The 14,568-nt window shown below is 38.9% G+C and overlaps 1 protein-coding gene across 1 annotated transcript; it reads left to right on the top strand.

Annotated features, from left to right (window-relative positions):
• The first annotated feature begins 6,623 nt into the window (after positions 1-6,623).
• On the top strand, positions 6,624-13,307 carry rem1 (RAS (RAD and GEM)-like GTP-binding 1). The gene is made up of 5 exons (XM_038697657.1): positions 6,624-6,867; positions 8,817-9,187; positions 11,285-11,367; positions 12,220-12,427; positions 12,555-13,307. Exons 2-5 carry the CDS (start codon positions 8,821-8,823, stop codon positions 12,830-12,832), a joined length of 936 nt encoding a protein of 311 aa, XP_038553585.1. The 5' UTR covers positions 6,624-6,867; positions 8,817-8,820; the 3' UTR covers positions 12,833-13,307.
• The last annotated feature ends 1,261 nt before the right edge of the window (positions 13,308-14,568 follow it).

The raw sequence follows: 14,568 nt of genomic DNA, 5'->3' as shown, positions 1-14,568 counted from the left end.
AAATTAAATCTGATTCTTCAGAATTAGATTTCTATATGGCCCTGTAAAGACATAAAGTATCTCACAAAAGTGAGTACTCCCCTCATATTTCTGTACATTTTTGATAATATGTTTTCTTGTGACAACACTGAAGAAATTACATTTCAAAATGACACATCACACAGCCATTAATGTCTAAACTGCTGGCAACAAAACTGAGAAAATCCCTAAGTGAAAATGTCCAAATTGGGCCCAAAGTGTCAATATTTTGTGTGGCCACCATTATTTTCCAGCACTGCCTTAACTCTCTTGGGCATGGAGATCACCAGAGGTTCACAGGTTGCCACTGGAATCCTCTTCCACTCCTCCATGATGACATCATGGAGCTGGTGGATGTTACAGACCTTGTGCTCCCCCACCTTTGAGGAATAAGGTTTAGGTCTGGAGACATGCTTGGCCAGTCCATCACCTTTATCCTCAGCTTCTTTAGCAAGGCAGTGGTCATCTTGGAGGTGAGTTACTCCCTGCGGCCCAGTCTCCGAAGGGAGGGGATGCTCAGCTTCAGTATGTCACAGTACATGTTGGCATTCATGGTTCCCTCAATGAACTGAATGAACTCAATGCTCCCCAGTGCTGGCAGCACTCATGCAGCCCCAGACCATGACACTCCCACCACTATGTCTGACTGTAGGCAAGACACACTTGTCTTTGTACTCCTCAGCTGGTTGCCGCCACATGCTTGGCACCATCTGAACCAAATAAGATTATCTTGGTCTCATCAGAACAGAGGACATGGTTCCGGTAAGCCATGTCCTTAGTCTGCTTGTCTTCAGAAAACTCTTTGCAGGCTTTCTTGCGCATCATCTTTAGAAGAGGCTTCGTTCTAGGACAATAGCCATGTAGACCAATCTGATACAGTGTGCGGCGTATGTTCTGAGCACTGACAGGCTGACCCCCCACCTCTCAACCTCTGTACCAATACTGGCAGAACTCATATGTCTGTTTCCCAAAGACAACCTCTGGATATGACACTGAGCATGTGCACTCAACTTCTTTGGTTGACCATGGCGAGGCCTGTTCTGAGTGGAACCTGTCCTGATGAACCCCATTCACAGTTGAGTCCTTGTAACACTAACGAGTCACATGAAACCGGGGAGGGAAAATGTGTAATTGGGCCCAATTTGGACATTTTCACTTAGGGGTGTACTCGCTTTTGTTGTCAGCGGTTCAGACATTAATGTCTGTGTGATGTGTTATTTTAAGGGGACAGCAAATTTACACTGTTATACAACTCATTACATTACATTGTAGCAAAGTGTCATTTCTTGAGTGCTGTCACATGAAAAGATATAATCAAATATTTACAATAATGTGAGGGGTGTGTTGTACATGTCTGTGCATCCTGGAAGAGAGATATTTCCCTGGGGAAATTATTTGAGATTTTACTCCTCTGAATTGAGGCTTTAGAGGAGTATGCTGGACACATTGTAAAGACCTCTGAAACAAATCTGAGATTTGGGGCTGTAGAAATAACATTGGCTTGACTTAGTTATTTTGCATTTGTGATTTTCAACCTTTAATTAATTTTTTACTTTTAACTGTTGATGAGTCATTTCCTCCTGAATTTAAAGTCATTCTCAGAGATCAACAACAGACATTACTGAGATAGAACCTTCCGTCACTTTGACCAAAGCCTGATTTGTTTCCCTCCTTCAGCTGTGAACACTCTTCAGAACAAACTGTGGAAATGGATCACTGTTGCAACTCCTCCTTCAGGTAAAGGGGGAAAGCCCTTATAATTGTCTGTATGGGTCAAATCTCACATACCTATTTACGTAACTCAAAAAAGTATTTTGTATATGTATGTATGGATTTTATTTGAAATGTTACTTAGACCTACTTTAATACTGCTTTTACTTCCTATGTTTTTTTTCTTGTTGTTATTATTATAATTCCCTATATTTATGTCATTCTTAATTTGTCTTATATTTCTAAAACCTTATACTTATTATATCTAAGAATTAATTTTATACTGATGTCTTCCAATCCAGCCCCTCCTTCTCCTCCTCCCGCCAATCAGGATCAAACCGACGACGACTCCTCTCACAATGCCTCCTGCAGTTACCTGAAGGAGGAGCAACATGATAAGTCAAAACTTTAGATAGAAATAAAATAACATACTACTGTAATTCCAAGATAAAGGGCTTTTAATTTATTGAATATAAATAACATTTCAATACACACTGACTGACTTCTGGATTTACAGTTATAAATGAGTCTGCCACCAAAGTATTGTGTCGAATTTGATTATATCATGGTGGTTTTTAAAACCGATTCGTTCATTAGTCATGTTGAATTTTATTTCATCTTATTCTGAAGTCATGCAGACATTCACTGATTCTAATTTCATTCATTTCACTTACCATATTATATATATGTCCACATCTGTAACTGAAGAGTTTGACTTCCAGATGAAAAGTAATCTCTTTCTGTATTTGTCAACTGATGATAACTTAAAATATTGTCCTCTTTTCAAGTTCAAGTTTATGTCTTTCAAAGTATAAACAACACAGCTGAAATGAAATACCATGTACATGGGCAGTGTAAAAACAGATAAAACATCTAGTGCATGGTTGCATAGAAAGCCTGAGAGAAACAAAAGTAAAGCTTAATAAAGCATGTAGAGAGTAAAATTTAAAACAACCTATGTAACATATAAACATATACACATGTGTAGTAGCAAAATGAACCAAAAATGATTGCTACTTTTTTCCCTTTGTGATTACAAAAATATTTAGTTGTTGTCTTCTTTCAGTTGTTGTGTTATAAGACCTGAAAATGTATTTAAGCTTCCAGGTCTGTAGTTTGACACTTGGATCACTTTGTCAGTTTAATTTACTATTTTTATTGATTATTATATGCCACTGACATTAAATGCTAAAGCTCTATATTCACTGCAGCAGTGTTACATTTCCTCCAGTTACCATGTGGGGGCAGCATGAGTCAATATGCCACATCTAACTACTACTAGTTAGTACAACAACTAATACAGTAGGTCTACTAGTTCCACATACTTCTGTAACAAATAATAACACTTGAGCTGTCTGCTTAACAGAATAGTTTAGGAAATCATTCTTAATATATTAATAATGAAACTAGACTAGAGGTGTAGGTAACCACATGTCTGCATACATAATAAACACAAAGCAGCCACACATTTACAAATTATTGTAGGAACAAGTCATTCAGATTTAATAAATAGAAATATAAAAGTACTATAAAAGATAAAATATGAGTACCAAAATATACTGAATAAAATAATTGTAGATATCAAATGCAATTTACAATATAACATTTAAGAGAGACTGAGAGAAAGCAATTAAATGAAAACAACTGAAAGGCCATTAGGTTTAAATATCAACATACTGTATTACACTGTATTACTGGGATAAATGCCTAAATGTGAAATAATTGCTGCAAAATATGTCTCCTCATGCCATGAAGTGAGGACAATCAGTGGAAACTCAGACTGATAAATAATTGCACAAATTTTCAAATTATTATTATTTTGATTGTTTGATATTTCAGTAATTGTTTTGTTTTTACATTTGATACTGATTTCTTTTTACTTATTTATTTTTTTTTTTTTATCAATTAATTTTTGGGGGGTTTTGTCTATTAATAAACACACATACACGTTTACGGTATTATCTATTCTATCTTTTTTATTTTAATGTTTAATATACTAACACACACACGGTACTGTTTATTTTAATTTTTAATATAGTTTTATTGTTTTTAACACACACACACACGCTTACTGTTTTATTTATTTATTTTATTAAAATTTTTAATATATTGTTATTTTTTCACACACACACATACGCTTTAATTACTTTACGCTTTAATTACTTTTTTAATTAAATGTATGGGGTTGATTGTTCTTATGTAATTTGTATGATGCTTTGGCAATATTGTTGTTATACATTCATGCCAATAAAGCTAATTTGAATTGAATTGAATTGAATAAGAATAGGCTACATGTTTACATGCAAAATCATGTAAACTTATTGTACTAGGACAGGGGTTTTCAAAGTCTGAGACTGCAGGGAGAAAGACATTACACATCACTTGTTTGCTAAATCCCTTCCCCAATCATTACTATCCATCAGTCTGCACAGCAGGTCTGTCACTTTGTGGATTTCTCCACATGTTGCAGTGGTTAAAAATTTAAAAAGCAACAACTTCTGAACTCAGCTGATCCTCACTGCCTGTCAGTAAAATCAGTCTGCCTGCGGATGGAGTGATGGAGCTGCTGGTGGACTAATAAAGAGGGTTGGTGATCAGTGATTGGTTCCTGTGCTTTTAATGGGAAGGAACTTTATTTTAACCTCACTGGATTGGGTGAGGTGATGGCGATCTGGGAGAAAACTCCTCCTCTTAAATTTTTAACTTTTAAACTGAGGGGGTGGATAAAATCTAAACATCTGTGATGTGTTGAGTATCAGTAAGAGCACTCTCACTGACAAAGAGGAAGTGATGTGTATTTCTCCTTAATCTAATTTTCCATGTCAGCTCATGTCGGCCAGGAAAAAAGTATTAAAAGTTAGGAATGATAGAAAATGAAAAAAGGTATGGTAAATCCACATTTTAAGATACAAAATCTGGACTGACAGACTCACAATTTGGTCTTATAACATCTTATAATTTTGAGATACTTTGTATGTATATACATTGCTGTAAAATAAATTGTATAAAGGAATATTATAGTTTATAACAATGTTTTTTGTTGATGATTTATGGATGTTTCTCTAACAGATTCAAGAGAGCTTGTTATTCTCTCCAATCAGGTCATTCAGAGATATAAAAACAACATTCTGACAGTGCCAGAGACATTAAATGAAAACAAGGAAATGCCATTAGGTATAAATATCAACATACCTCATTAGGTGTTATAGTGCGGCGTATATTACAGGTATGGTAATAAGAATAGATGTTAAAGTGTGAGATAATGTTAACTTATTGTACTATATCACACATGTTACTATAACACATTCAGGGAGAAGATTTAGACATCAGTTAACTGGCCCTGCTTCATTTAACTAGTTAGTACACTGCTTGTTAGCTTGTACACATAGATGGTCGTGTCCTTTTAGCCACACAGGTTAAAGCTGCCCCATTTATACTTTGTATTAATAATGAGGGCCAATTAACTAAACTGGACTAGAGGTGTCACTTAAGGGTGTGTGAGGGTGACCTCATGACTCCAACCATGAACTCTGAGTCCCTGTCTGACTCAGACGCTTTGAAGACCATGTTGGGGGTTTTTAACCAGAAGTGGTCACTTCTGGTTGAAAAAAACAAGATGGCAATGGACAAGATGGCGATGGACATCACCGTTTGGATAAGAGGGTGGAGCTAGCTAGTTTGGTTAGCAAGTTCCTACCATAATTCAGTAATTCATAACTCAAAGTTCTTAGACAAAAACACAGACAGCACCCAAAGACAAGTTTACGGCTAGTTAAATGTACACAGTGCAGTGGATACGATTTGCCTCTATCCAGATTGACAGGTCACCGTGATAGCGACTTGTCAATGTCAAGGTAGCCACTCCCTAAAGCATGCCTAGTTCATTGTCCATTTTACTGTAAATGGGACCATATTTGCATATTTGCTGGTTTCTATATCCCTGCCTCTGCTGAATAAATTTTATCCCTGGTGGGGAAAAAATGTATCCCTCCCTCAGAGTGATCAATGCTACTTCATTAGTGATGCAACTTGTCACAAAACACACGGTTTGGATCTATCCATAGTTTTGTGAGGGTTAAATTAATTAGAAAATGCGCCACTTTCGCTCAGATCCAGCTGCTTCTCTCTGTCTATAGGTAATCACCAGTCTGGAGTGTTGCTTACACAAATCGCACCCTGCATATTACTATCCTGTGTACCAGTATTATGTCAAAGTATTGATTTTAGCCTGCAAGAAATTATGTAACGGTACAAAGCGCACAGCTCCCTTGCCTGTCTCAGTCGCTGTAACTTACGTGACCCACATAATATAAAATAATGGCATAGGACAAGAACGCAGTGGAAGACCCATCCACTAGAGTAGCATTACTTACTACGGCCTAACTGTTATACTAAAGTGTGCTAGCTCATTAACTGTTTTTGTTATCTAATAAATTATTTTAGCCATTCTTACATTGCTCAGCCTCTCTGGTGAAAGATACACAACGTTGACGTATATTGTCGGCTAAATGCAGTCAATGCAGCAACAGTTTCCAGCATAGTGTGTGATGATTATTTTTCTGTTTTGGCCACTGTAGAGTGCTCAGTCATGAGTTCGAGCGGTAGCACATGCCACTAGAGGCTACTGACAACTACACATGGCCCCTTTAAAGCTTTTATCCAGTCTATTGAGTTGTCTGTATTTTGGGGGTTTATGCTGATGACTACAAAGCTCATCCTTAATCTGACTTCAGCCCCAGAAAAAATGTTTTATCATGTAATGTTTTATATGTAAACATGTCTGACTGAACTGTTTCATGAAGCCAAATTGTGTCTTTTGGGTGAAACAGGAAGTGGTAAAATGTTTCCTAAGCCAGCTCACCCTCCAAGCTGATAAAATAACACACACACACACACACACTCCCTCCTCAGTTATCTGTCTCTCCTCTACTGTCGCTCTGACACACACACACAGAGGGAGGCAGATAACTCTGTGATTCCACTGCTGAATTTTTAACGCTGTTGTGGAACTTTTTTTCCCAGGCGGGTTACTGTGGCACCGGGGTACTGTTACACAGACAAAGAAAGAGAGACAGGGTTCAGTTCACTTCTGCTGTTTACTGTGGTTGGACGGAAACCAGACTGTTCATGGGGTGTCCGGTAAGTTACTCTATCTATTACATGTTATTTTTGCATATTGAGTTTTTCAGCTGTCGCTTACAAAAATATTTAGTTTTAACACATTATTATTTAACATTCGAAAACAGACATTTCACATTTAATATCACATGTGAAACAAATTTTACATTTGTTAAAGTTATAGAAAGAGACATGTGTACTTTGGAAATGTGAAAACATACATTTCTTCTGCTTTGTTTGTAAAGAGGTTCTGGTTGATCTTCACCAGATGTAGTTTGTTAACTCCTGTCAACTAGCTAAGTAGCAGTCATTTGACATTTTACATGAGAGACCTGTGGCATTTGACTTTTGACCTTCTGACTGCTTGTAGGTATGTTGTGGGTGAATAAACAGAAATTTTATATATAATTACTGGTGATGAACAGTAATTTTGCAGGATTTTAAAAAGTTCTTTCTGTTCACCCGAAATAAGTTACAGTAACTTGTTCACTAATAGGAGCTCTGACCTGGTCAGACTCGCCCTCAATATCACTGACTGTTATACTTGGCACCTTTAAATACTTGAATTATTTATTGTAGAAGTTTGTTCGTGTGTCTTTGCTGTCTTATGCATTCTAGAGGTCTTCTAGTAACCAGGATTTGACCTGGGAATGGAGCAAGGCGTGTTCCAAATTACATGTATATATCACTTTTTGAGTTAGTAAATTACACAAAACCTACAGTAATTTCAACTGCTCGTCCCAGTATATATTGTTCATTGTAAATGAGCTAACAGACCTTTTTTATTTAAAAATAATGTGTGAACTAGCATAAAATCACACTGTTACCTTGTCTAATCCAAGTAACAGTAACTTTACAACACAATATTAAGCATGCTCAGTATCATACTAAATGTACAGGGGTGTAGTCTGTCACAGGAAATGTGCTCCCAATGTAAATATCGGGATAAACAGCCTCTGGCTTTTCTATCATAAGTCTCTCCCATCAACTCTTTTCATGACAACTCGTAATAAGGAATGACATTAACCTGCTCAGAAGTGTTTACATTTTAAGGTTTATCTTAACTCTACGTTGCAACCATTTTGTGTAGTACCCTGTTTTTATCAGGTTATAGTGGAATTCATTTGTAGTGGAATTCAAACATACCTGGCCACAGCATGCTGGTATCTCTGTCAATTAGTCCTTCATCAGCTAGCTAGTTATTGAATAGTTAGTAATCTGAGCCGGTACCAGTGAACATACCGTATTTCTGGTTGAGGTGTACCCCACGCCCCTGAAGTAGTTCTCTCTGCTCCCGACCACATACCCCTATCAAGATGTTAAGACAGAATGGAAATCAACTATAATAAAAACAAAACAAAACAAAAACAGTTTCACAAAAAAAAAACATGCAAGAGAGCATAGTTTGTGCGAGGTGAGTAGAATGAAGAGCAGCACATAATCCTACAAGCAGCTACAGACTCAAATTTGTGAAATATAATACATTTTCTATACTGGTACTCCCCTGTGGTTGTGTTGCCAGGCTTGAGATTTCATACTCATGTTCCTGTAAGATCAGAATTTAGTCTTCTTCACAATGAAATTGTCGCCAACATAACTTCTTTTTGGAAGTGTTTTATGTCAACATATTTAGGGTCAAGTTTTGACCCTTAAACTAGGAAGAAAATCAGGAGAGCTCACACTGACACAGCCTGGAGTACACTTCTATAACACTGCAGCAAGGTCAGAAGTTAAACTGCTGCAGATCCGCAGAAGTGATCTTTGCTTGTAAACGGTTGGTGACCTCTGTCTTAGAATATGGAGAGAAAACTAAAACAGCAGCATTATGTTTCAGCTATTCAACTTGCTCGCTATGTCACAGCAAAGTGCTTTGGTCATTTTGAATGTCAATCAAAAGACCTTTTAAGAATCTTAAAGACCATAGTGAACCAGATTTTATTTTAAACCTGAATCCTCCACCTTTACCTTAGCAACATGACCCTCAACACCCAGAGAGAGAAGTCGCCCCTGCAGCGGCGAGGCAGCACCCCGATTCCTCCAGCCCACTTCTACCAGCACCCATCCTGGACTCGGGACCACCGGTTCCCCGGCAGTATCCAGCCCGACCCTGAGCAACCCTGTCCCCAGCGCAGTCATCCTCCTTTGGGAAAGTCGGCGTCCTACCACCCTGGAGACAAGTCCCTCCACTATCGCGCCCAGTGGAGTTCAGACTCGGAGGACGATTCACAGAGCGACTTGGATTGTGTTTACAGAGTAGTGTTGCTAGGCGATCATGGCGTAGGAAAGACCAGCCTTGCAGGAATCTTTGCCGGGATCACAGAGAAAGATGAACAACCTGGAGGTGGGCTGTTACGTTTCATTGTCTGATCAGTGTATCTAGTTATCTGTAACTGTTAAAGGAGACCTTTTATGCTTTTCCATATTTTATGACTTATCTACAATGTTGTATGTTCATGTTAAACATGGCCAAAGCTTCAAATAATGAGGTAAAAGTATTTAAAAGAAATCATTGTGAGCCAAAACCTCAGATTTCCTCCTGTTCTGAACACACAGAAGGAGAGTAGGGTGGGTCCTGACAAAGCCTCTTCAGCCGTTAACCACAGCTTCAGTTCAGCCATACATGTTCGAGCCCGAGCCTGGAGCAGCTTCGCAACCTAGACTGGATCAAGACATTTTAGAGTGGAAAGTTATTTATTTGTATCAAATTTATCTATCATACATAATGTTATAACTGTACACTGTCTCTACGTCACAGTAACAACTTTATGTCCATTAACTGCCCGGAGGGTATCTAACGTTATTTAAATTTCATATTTAGTTCAAGGCCTTGCCACACTAGCCGCTAGTCGAGCATAATGACACCTGTTACATAGTGACGCAGGTAAGTTTGGAAGTAAAGGCTGGACTACAATCGAGCAGTTTTCAAGTAGTTCAGGAGCAGTGTTTTCTGTGGGAGATGGGAACTCCCTTTGGGGTGGACTTTGGGCTTTTTCACTTTGCAAACATTACATGCACAAAAAAGATATATAACTCAATAAAGGAAAGGGAAAAGCCAAAAAACATATGTCCCCTTTAAACAAAGACAATATTTGGTATGTTTTCTTGTTGATCCTTTTAGCAGCAGCTCTTTGTTGTAGCAGCTGTTTGATATATTTGCATTCTGCATTTGTTCCTCATAACACTGGTTTCCATCATTTCTGGCAGGGATTATTCAGATATCATGCATGGATAGGAAATGATGCAAACATGCAGAGGAAATAATTAATATCGCATTGGAAGAGAACAGCTATAAACGAGTCAATCTTGTCTTCTTTTCATGACTATGCTTCAATATAAGTTTGATGTTAAACTATGTATCTTCTTCTTTACAAATGTTTCTTGGTGGTCTATAGGGTTTCTTGGCTAAAGGAGATTTTGTTTAGTTGCTGGTCAAGCTAGCAGGGGAGCAACCTGATAGGATGTATTAAAGACAAGTGTGGCACTTCGGGAAATGCACTTACTTGCTTTCTTGCCAAGAGTTAGATGAGAAGATTAAAACCACTCTCTCGAGTACAGAAAATATGAAGCTACTGACATAGGCCGGCAACTTAGCTTATCTTAGCATAAAGACTGGAAATGAGGGGAAGCAGCTAGTCTGGCTCTGTCCAAAGATAACAATATCCACCTTGACCTTTGACCTTCTGTTCTTCTGACAGACTGAGTAACTGGAGTACACCATCAGTCTTCTATGTTTTATTGTTGTGTTGTAGCTTTCATACTCCAGCTCAGTCCTCAGGAGATCAGTGCTCAGTTTCTGACTTTCTGACATCACAAGCCTGACTGACCTGACATCATCGATCCGCTCCTGTGTCATGTGCCATTGGCCTAAGGCCATAATTGACAACCTGTATTGATCCATGAAAGTCTGACATGGTGGGCAGAGCCTGTCTGCTGTTAGTTTGAAGGCTGACTGAGCTCTGTGTCTTGTTACACTCTGCTTTAGTTTTACATGTATTTATTGTTCTTGTTGCGGTTGTTAATTCAACTTATTAATACTTGTCAATCTTGTTTGCCAGGTTGTTGCTCACGTCATGTCTCTGGTGATATCGGTCCACTACTTTGGTCCAGACTGAAATCTCTCAACAACTGTGGGACAGATTACCATGAAGTGCCATGAAATTTATAACTATATTAACTCCCATGACTTTTCATGTAGCACTATTATCAGGTTTTAAACGTATCAATATGTTGGTTTCATTCCCAGCATTATCACATGCTAAACTGGATGATGAACTAATTGCAAACATTTTTCCTGCTAAACATCAGCATGCTAACATTGTTATTGTGAGCATGTTAGCATGCTGACTTTAGCGTTTAGCTCAAAGCACCACTGTACAGCCTCACAGGGCTGCTAGCGTGACTGCACATTGTTACTCTTGTTGTTTATTGTTTGTCTCAGAGGACACATATGAGCGGACACTGACAGTAGATGGAGAAGAAACCACACTAATCGTCATGGATACCTGGGAGAACGATAAACTGGTACATTGTTTGTATGTGTTGATGAAGTACAGTTGTGGCGCATTAGATGTCACTTTCGAGCAAAGGATTATGGGTACACGGCATCCTGCAACAGGACCTGGGCCACTACTTTGAAGCAGGATTTGAGGTTAGCAAGGTAACTTCAGGATTAACCCTGGGTTTTCAGTCCTACGATGGTGGTTCACTTCTTACTGGGGTACTTCACCATGGTAACTTATGCTGAAAGGCTAAACTGCTCAGGGACAGGTTATGTTTCAGATAATAGATCAATGCTACAAAAGCACCTCCTACTTACTACATATGATTCGTGTTATAAATATTGACATCACAAAAATGCCATTTAGAAGGAGAACTTTTGTTGGTATTTTCAATTGGAAAAACCTTATGAAAAGGCACATTTTACAAAATACTGTTACAAAACCTATAAGTTTATGCTCTTTCTTTACATACAAGTTAAATTATTTAAAAATAGTGAGTGTCAGGCAATGCACATGCCGACCACTGACAATAAAATTTATGTGGATCACTATTAATGAGCTTGCACGGTTGCTGTGTGATTAAGGTAAACTTGCTCCTTCACAATAAATGCCTTCTAGAGAGACTTTTATTGTGGAACAGCAGCAGTTTAAGGGACACTAGGGAAATACTTTCAGTATATGACAGTTCGAACCTTTTGGTTGACCTCTGAGGTTGAGAGATGGAAATCACAAATCACTTTGCTGACTCCAAAAATCAGTTCAGTTTAAAGATTTATAGTTTATTTGTTTTTGTTGGCATCACCGTTCATAATGCTGTGACTTCACAGTGTTTTTCTGACTGCTGAATTCAGTTCCATGTCTCCCTTCCTTTCAGGAGGGGGAGGACGATTTCTCACAGGATGAATATCTGAAGGTCGGGAGTGCTTATGTCATCGTCTACTCCGTCACCGACCGCTCCAGCTTTGACTCTGCCTCTGAGCTCCGTATCACACTGCGACGCATCCGCCAGGCCGAAAACATTCCCATCATCCTTGTGGGCAACAAGAGTGACCTGGTCCGATCCAGAGAAGTTGCTGTGGAAGGTTGGGGTCACAGGTCACCGGGGATACATACATACACATACCAATATACAACAAATGAATTACAGGTAACGACTGACTGATGCTATTATAATAATGTATTCACTTTTTGTATGTCTTTTTTTCACAGAGGGCCGAGCCTGTGCTGTGGTGTTTGACTGTAAGTTCATTGAGACGTCGGCACCTCTGCAGCACAATGTGGCCGAGCTGTTCGAAGGCGTGGTCCGACAGATCCGCCTCCGTCGGGACGGCAGCGAGGCCGTCCAGCGCCGACGCTCAATCTACAAACGCAAAGAGAGCCTTACCCAGAAGGCTCGGCGCTTGCTGGACCGGCTGGTAGCACGCAACAACCAGCGCATGGCAGTCAAAGTGCGGTCCAAGAGCTGCCACGACCTGGCTGTCCTCTGAGGACATGTGCCTACCAGGAGCATCAGGCTGGACTTTCTTTGACTCGTTGAAGTTCCCTTTGGTTGTGATACCGTGGACGATGGTGTCTGCAGTGATTTTCATTCTTAGCAAGTCAGCAGCAAACTGAATCAGTGGACAGTTACATACTGTAAGTCGCTGTGATCACTGTGAGCAACTCATTGTCCTGTTTGACCATTTGGTCTTCTAATATTTGTGACTTTTACTCTGGATGACCTAAATTTAAAACTTCAGACTGACTGTAAAGGATCATCACTGTCGGGTTAAAGGTTGGATGAGTGTTCAGTGTGTGTGTGTGTGTGTGTGTGTCTGTGTATGAACAGGTGACCAGTCAGGATGTCCTGTAGTTTCCACTGAGTCCACTGTGCTGTTCTTCTGCGGTTTCTACTGTTTTCAGTTCAACACTGTGCAGAATAAAGTCTTAAAGGAACATTCCTCAATAAAAATTTTTTTTTTTTAATTGTTTGTTTTTATCATTTACGTGAAGATGATTCAAAAGTCAGTCCCAACCGACCGCTCAGAAAACCCCTACTCAAAATAGCGATTGTCCACGCATAGTTTAGCAACCATCACTAGGCACAACAGGTCTTTCAGTCTTTGGATTTCTCAATATGTTATAGTGGTGTTCACGGGGCTGTAGTAAAAATCAAAGAGTTTGGACACATGGGTCTTTTTTTAGCTTGTTCCACCCAAAAACACAAGTAATGGATTAGTGATGTGCTGGTTCCCTTCAAAACTATAATGGATTAAACTGTGTGTATATCTGCTCTAACGTAAGCTACTAACTTTACATTACATTTATTCATTTAGCTGACACTTTTATCCAAAGTGACAATTGTTATGTTTGTCAGGGACACATTAACAGGTAACTAGCTTACTACATATAGAAGTCGCTTAAAGTTACTTCCAAAAGTAGCATATTTTTGGATAACTACATTGTTTTGTCAGGAGACAGGTTACATTACAAAAAGACCTGTTTAAGATGGGGTTTAGAGCAGAGTTAAGGCTAACTGCCTGTTACTGTCAGTAAAATTAACAGTTGTTAGCTAGAAAATGGAAGCAGCTTTTCTTAACTTCTGTCCATCATTTGTCAAATTACTTTTGAATTTTGATTGTTTACCCTTTTATTGTAAATTGGACATGTGCAGTGTGAGAATGAAAAGCTTGACAGGTGTAGTAACAGTAACTAAGGGGGGCAGGGCTTCGTGAACAGTAAATTGTTCTTTATCTTATTTATTTTTGATCATGTAAATGCATTTTTAAGTATTGCCTTCATTTTGTCTTATATATCCTTTTGTTTTTATCAGATAGTTTTTATTAGATTAAGATTACTTAATTTTTTTTAATTATTATTTGATCTTCACATTTTTTTTATTTCTCTGGTTATAATCTCTTTCCTGTAGGAGCTGCAGGGAGAAAACCTCTATGTTCCACTTCACATAAACACCCTCTCAGATCGCCACATCAACCCCGGGCCTCCTGGATGTTTACTGTTGCTGTGGTGACCTATGGTTACCGTTAGCCACAGTTGAAGCAGAGGCGGTTTACTGAGCCGTCGTCATGACGACAGGGTTGCCTGATGACACCTCTGTGGGGTTGACAGAAAACAGGCAGAGCGTTTGGCTGATGGATGGGCCAGTGTCTTTTAATTTTCCTTTTATGCCCCGAGTTTAGCCTCTCAGGCTGCATACAGTCCCTGTCTGATGGGAACCGTACAA

Source organism: Micropterus salmoides, unplaced genomic scaffold (assembly GCF_014851395.1).
Source record: "Micropterus salmoides isolate LMB-PRFRI ecotype aquatic unplaced genomic scaffold, ASM1485139v1 Ms_hic_scaffold_4, whole genome shotgun sequence".
Classification (NCBI taxonomy): Eukaryota; Metazoa; Chordata; class Actinopteri; order Centrarchiformes; family Centrarchidae; genus Micropterus; species Micropterus salmoides.
Note: the sequence above shows the minus strand (reverse complement) of the source record. Positions and strands in the feature narration are given on the sequence as shown.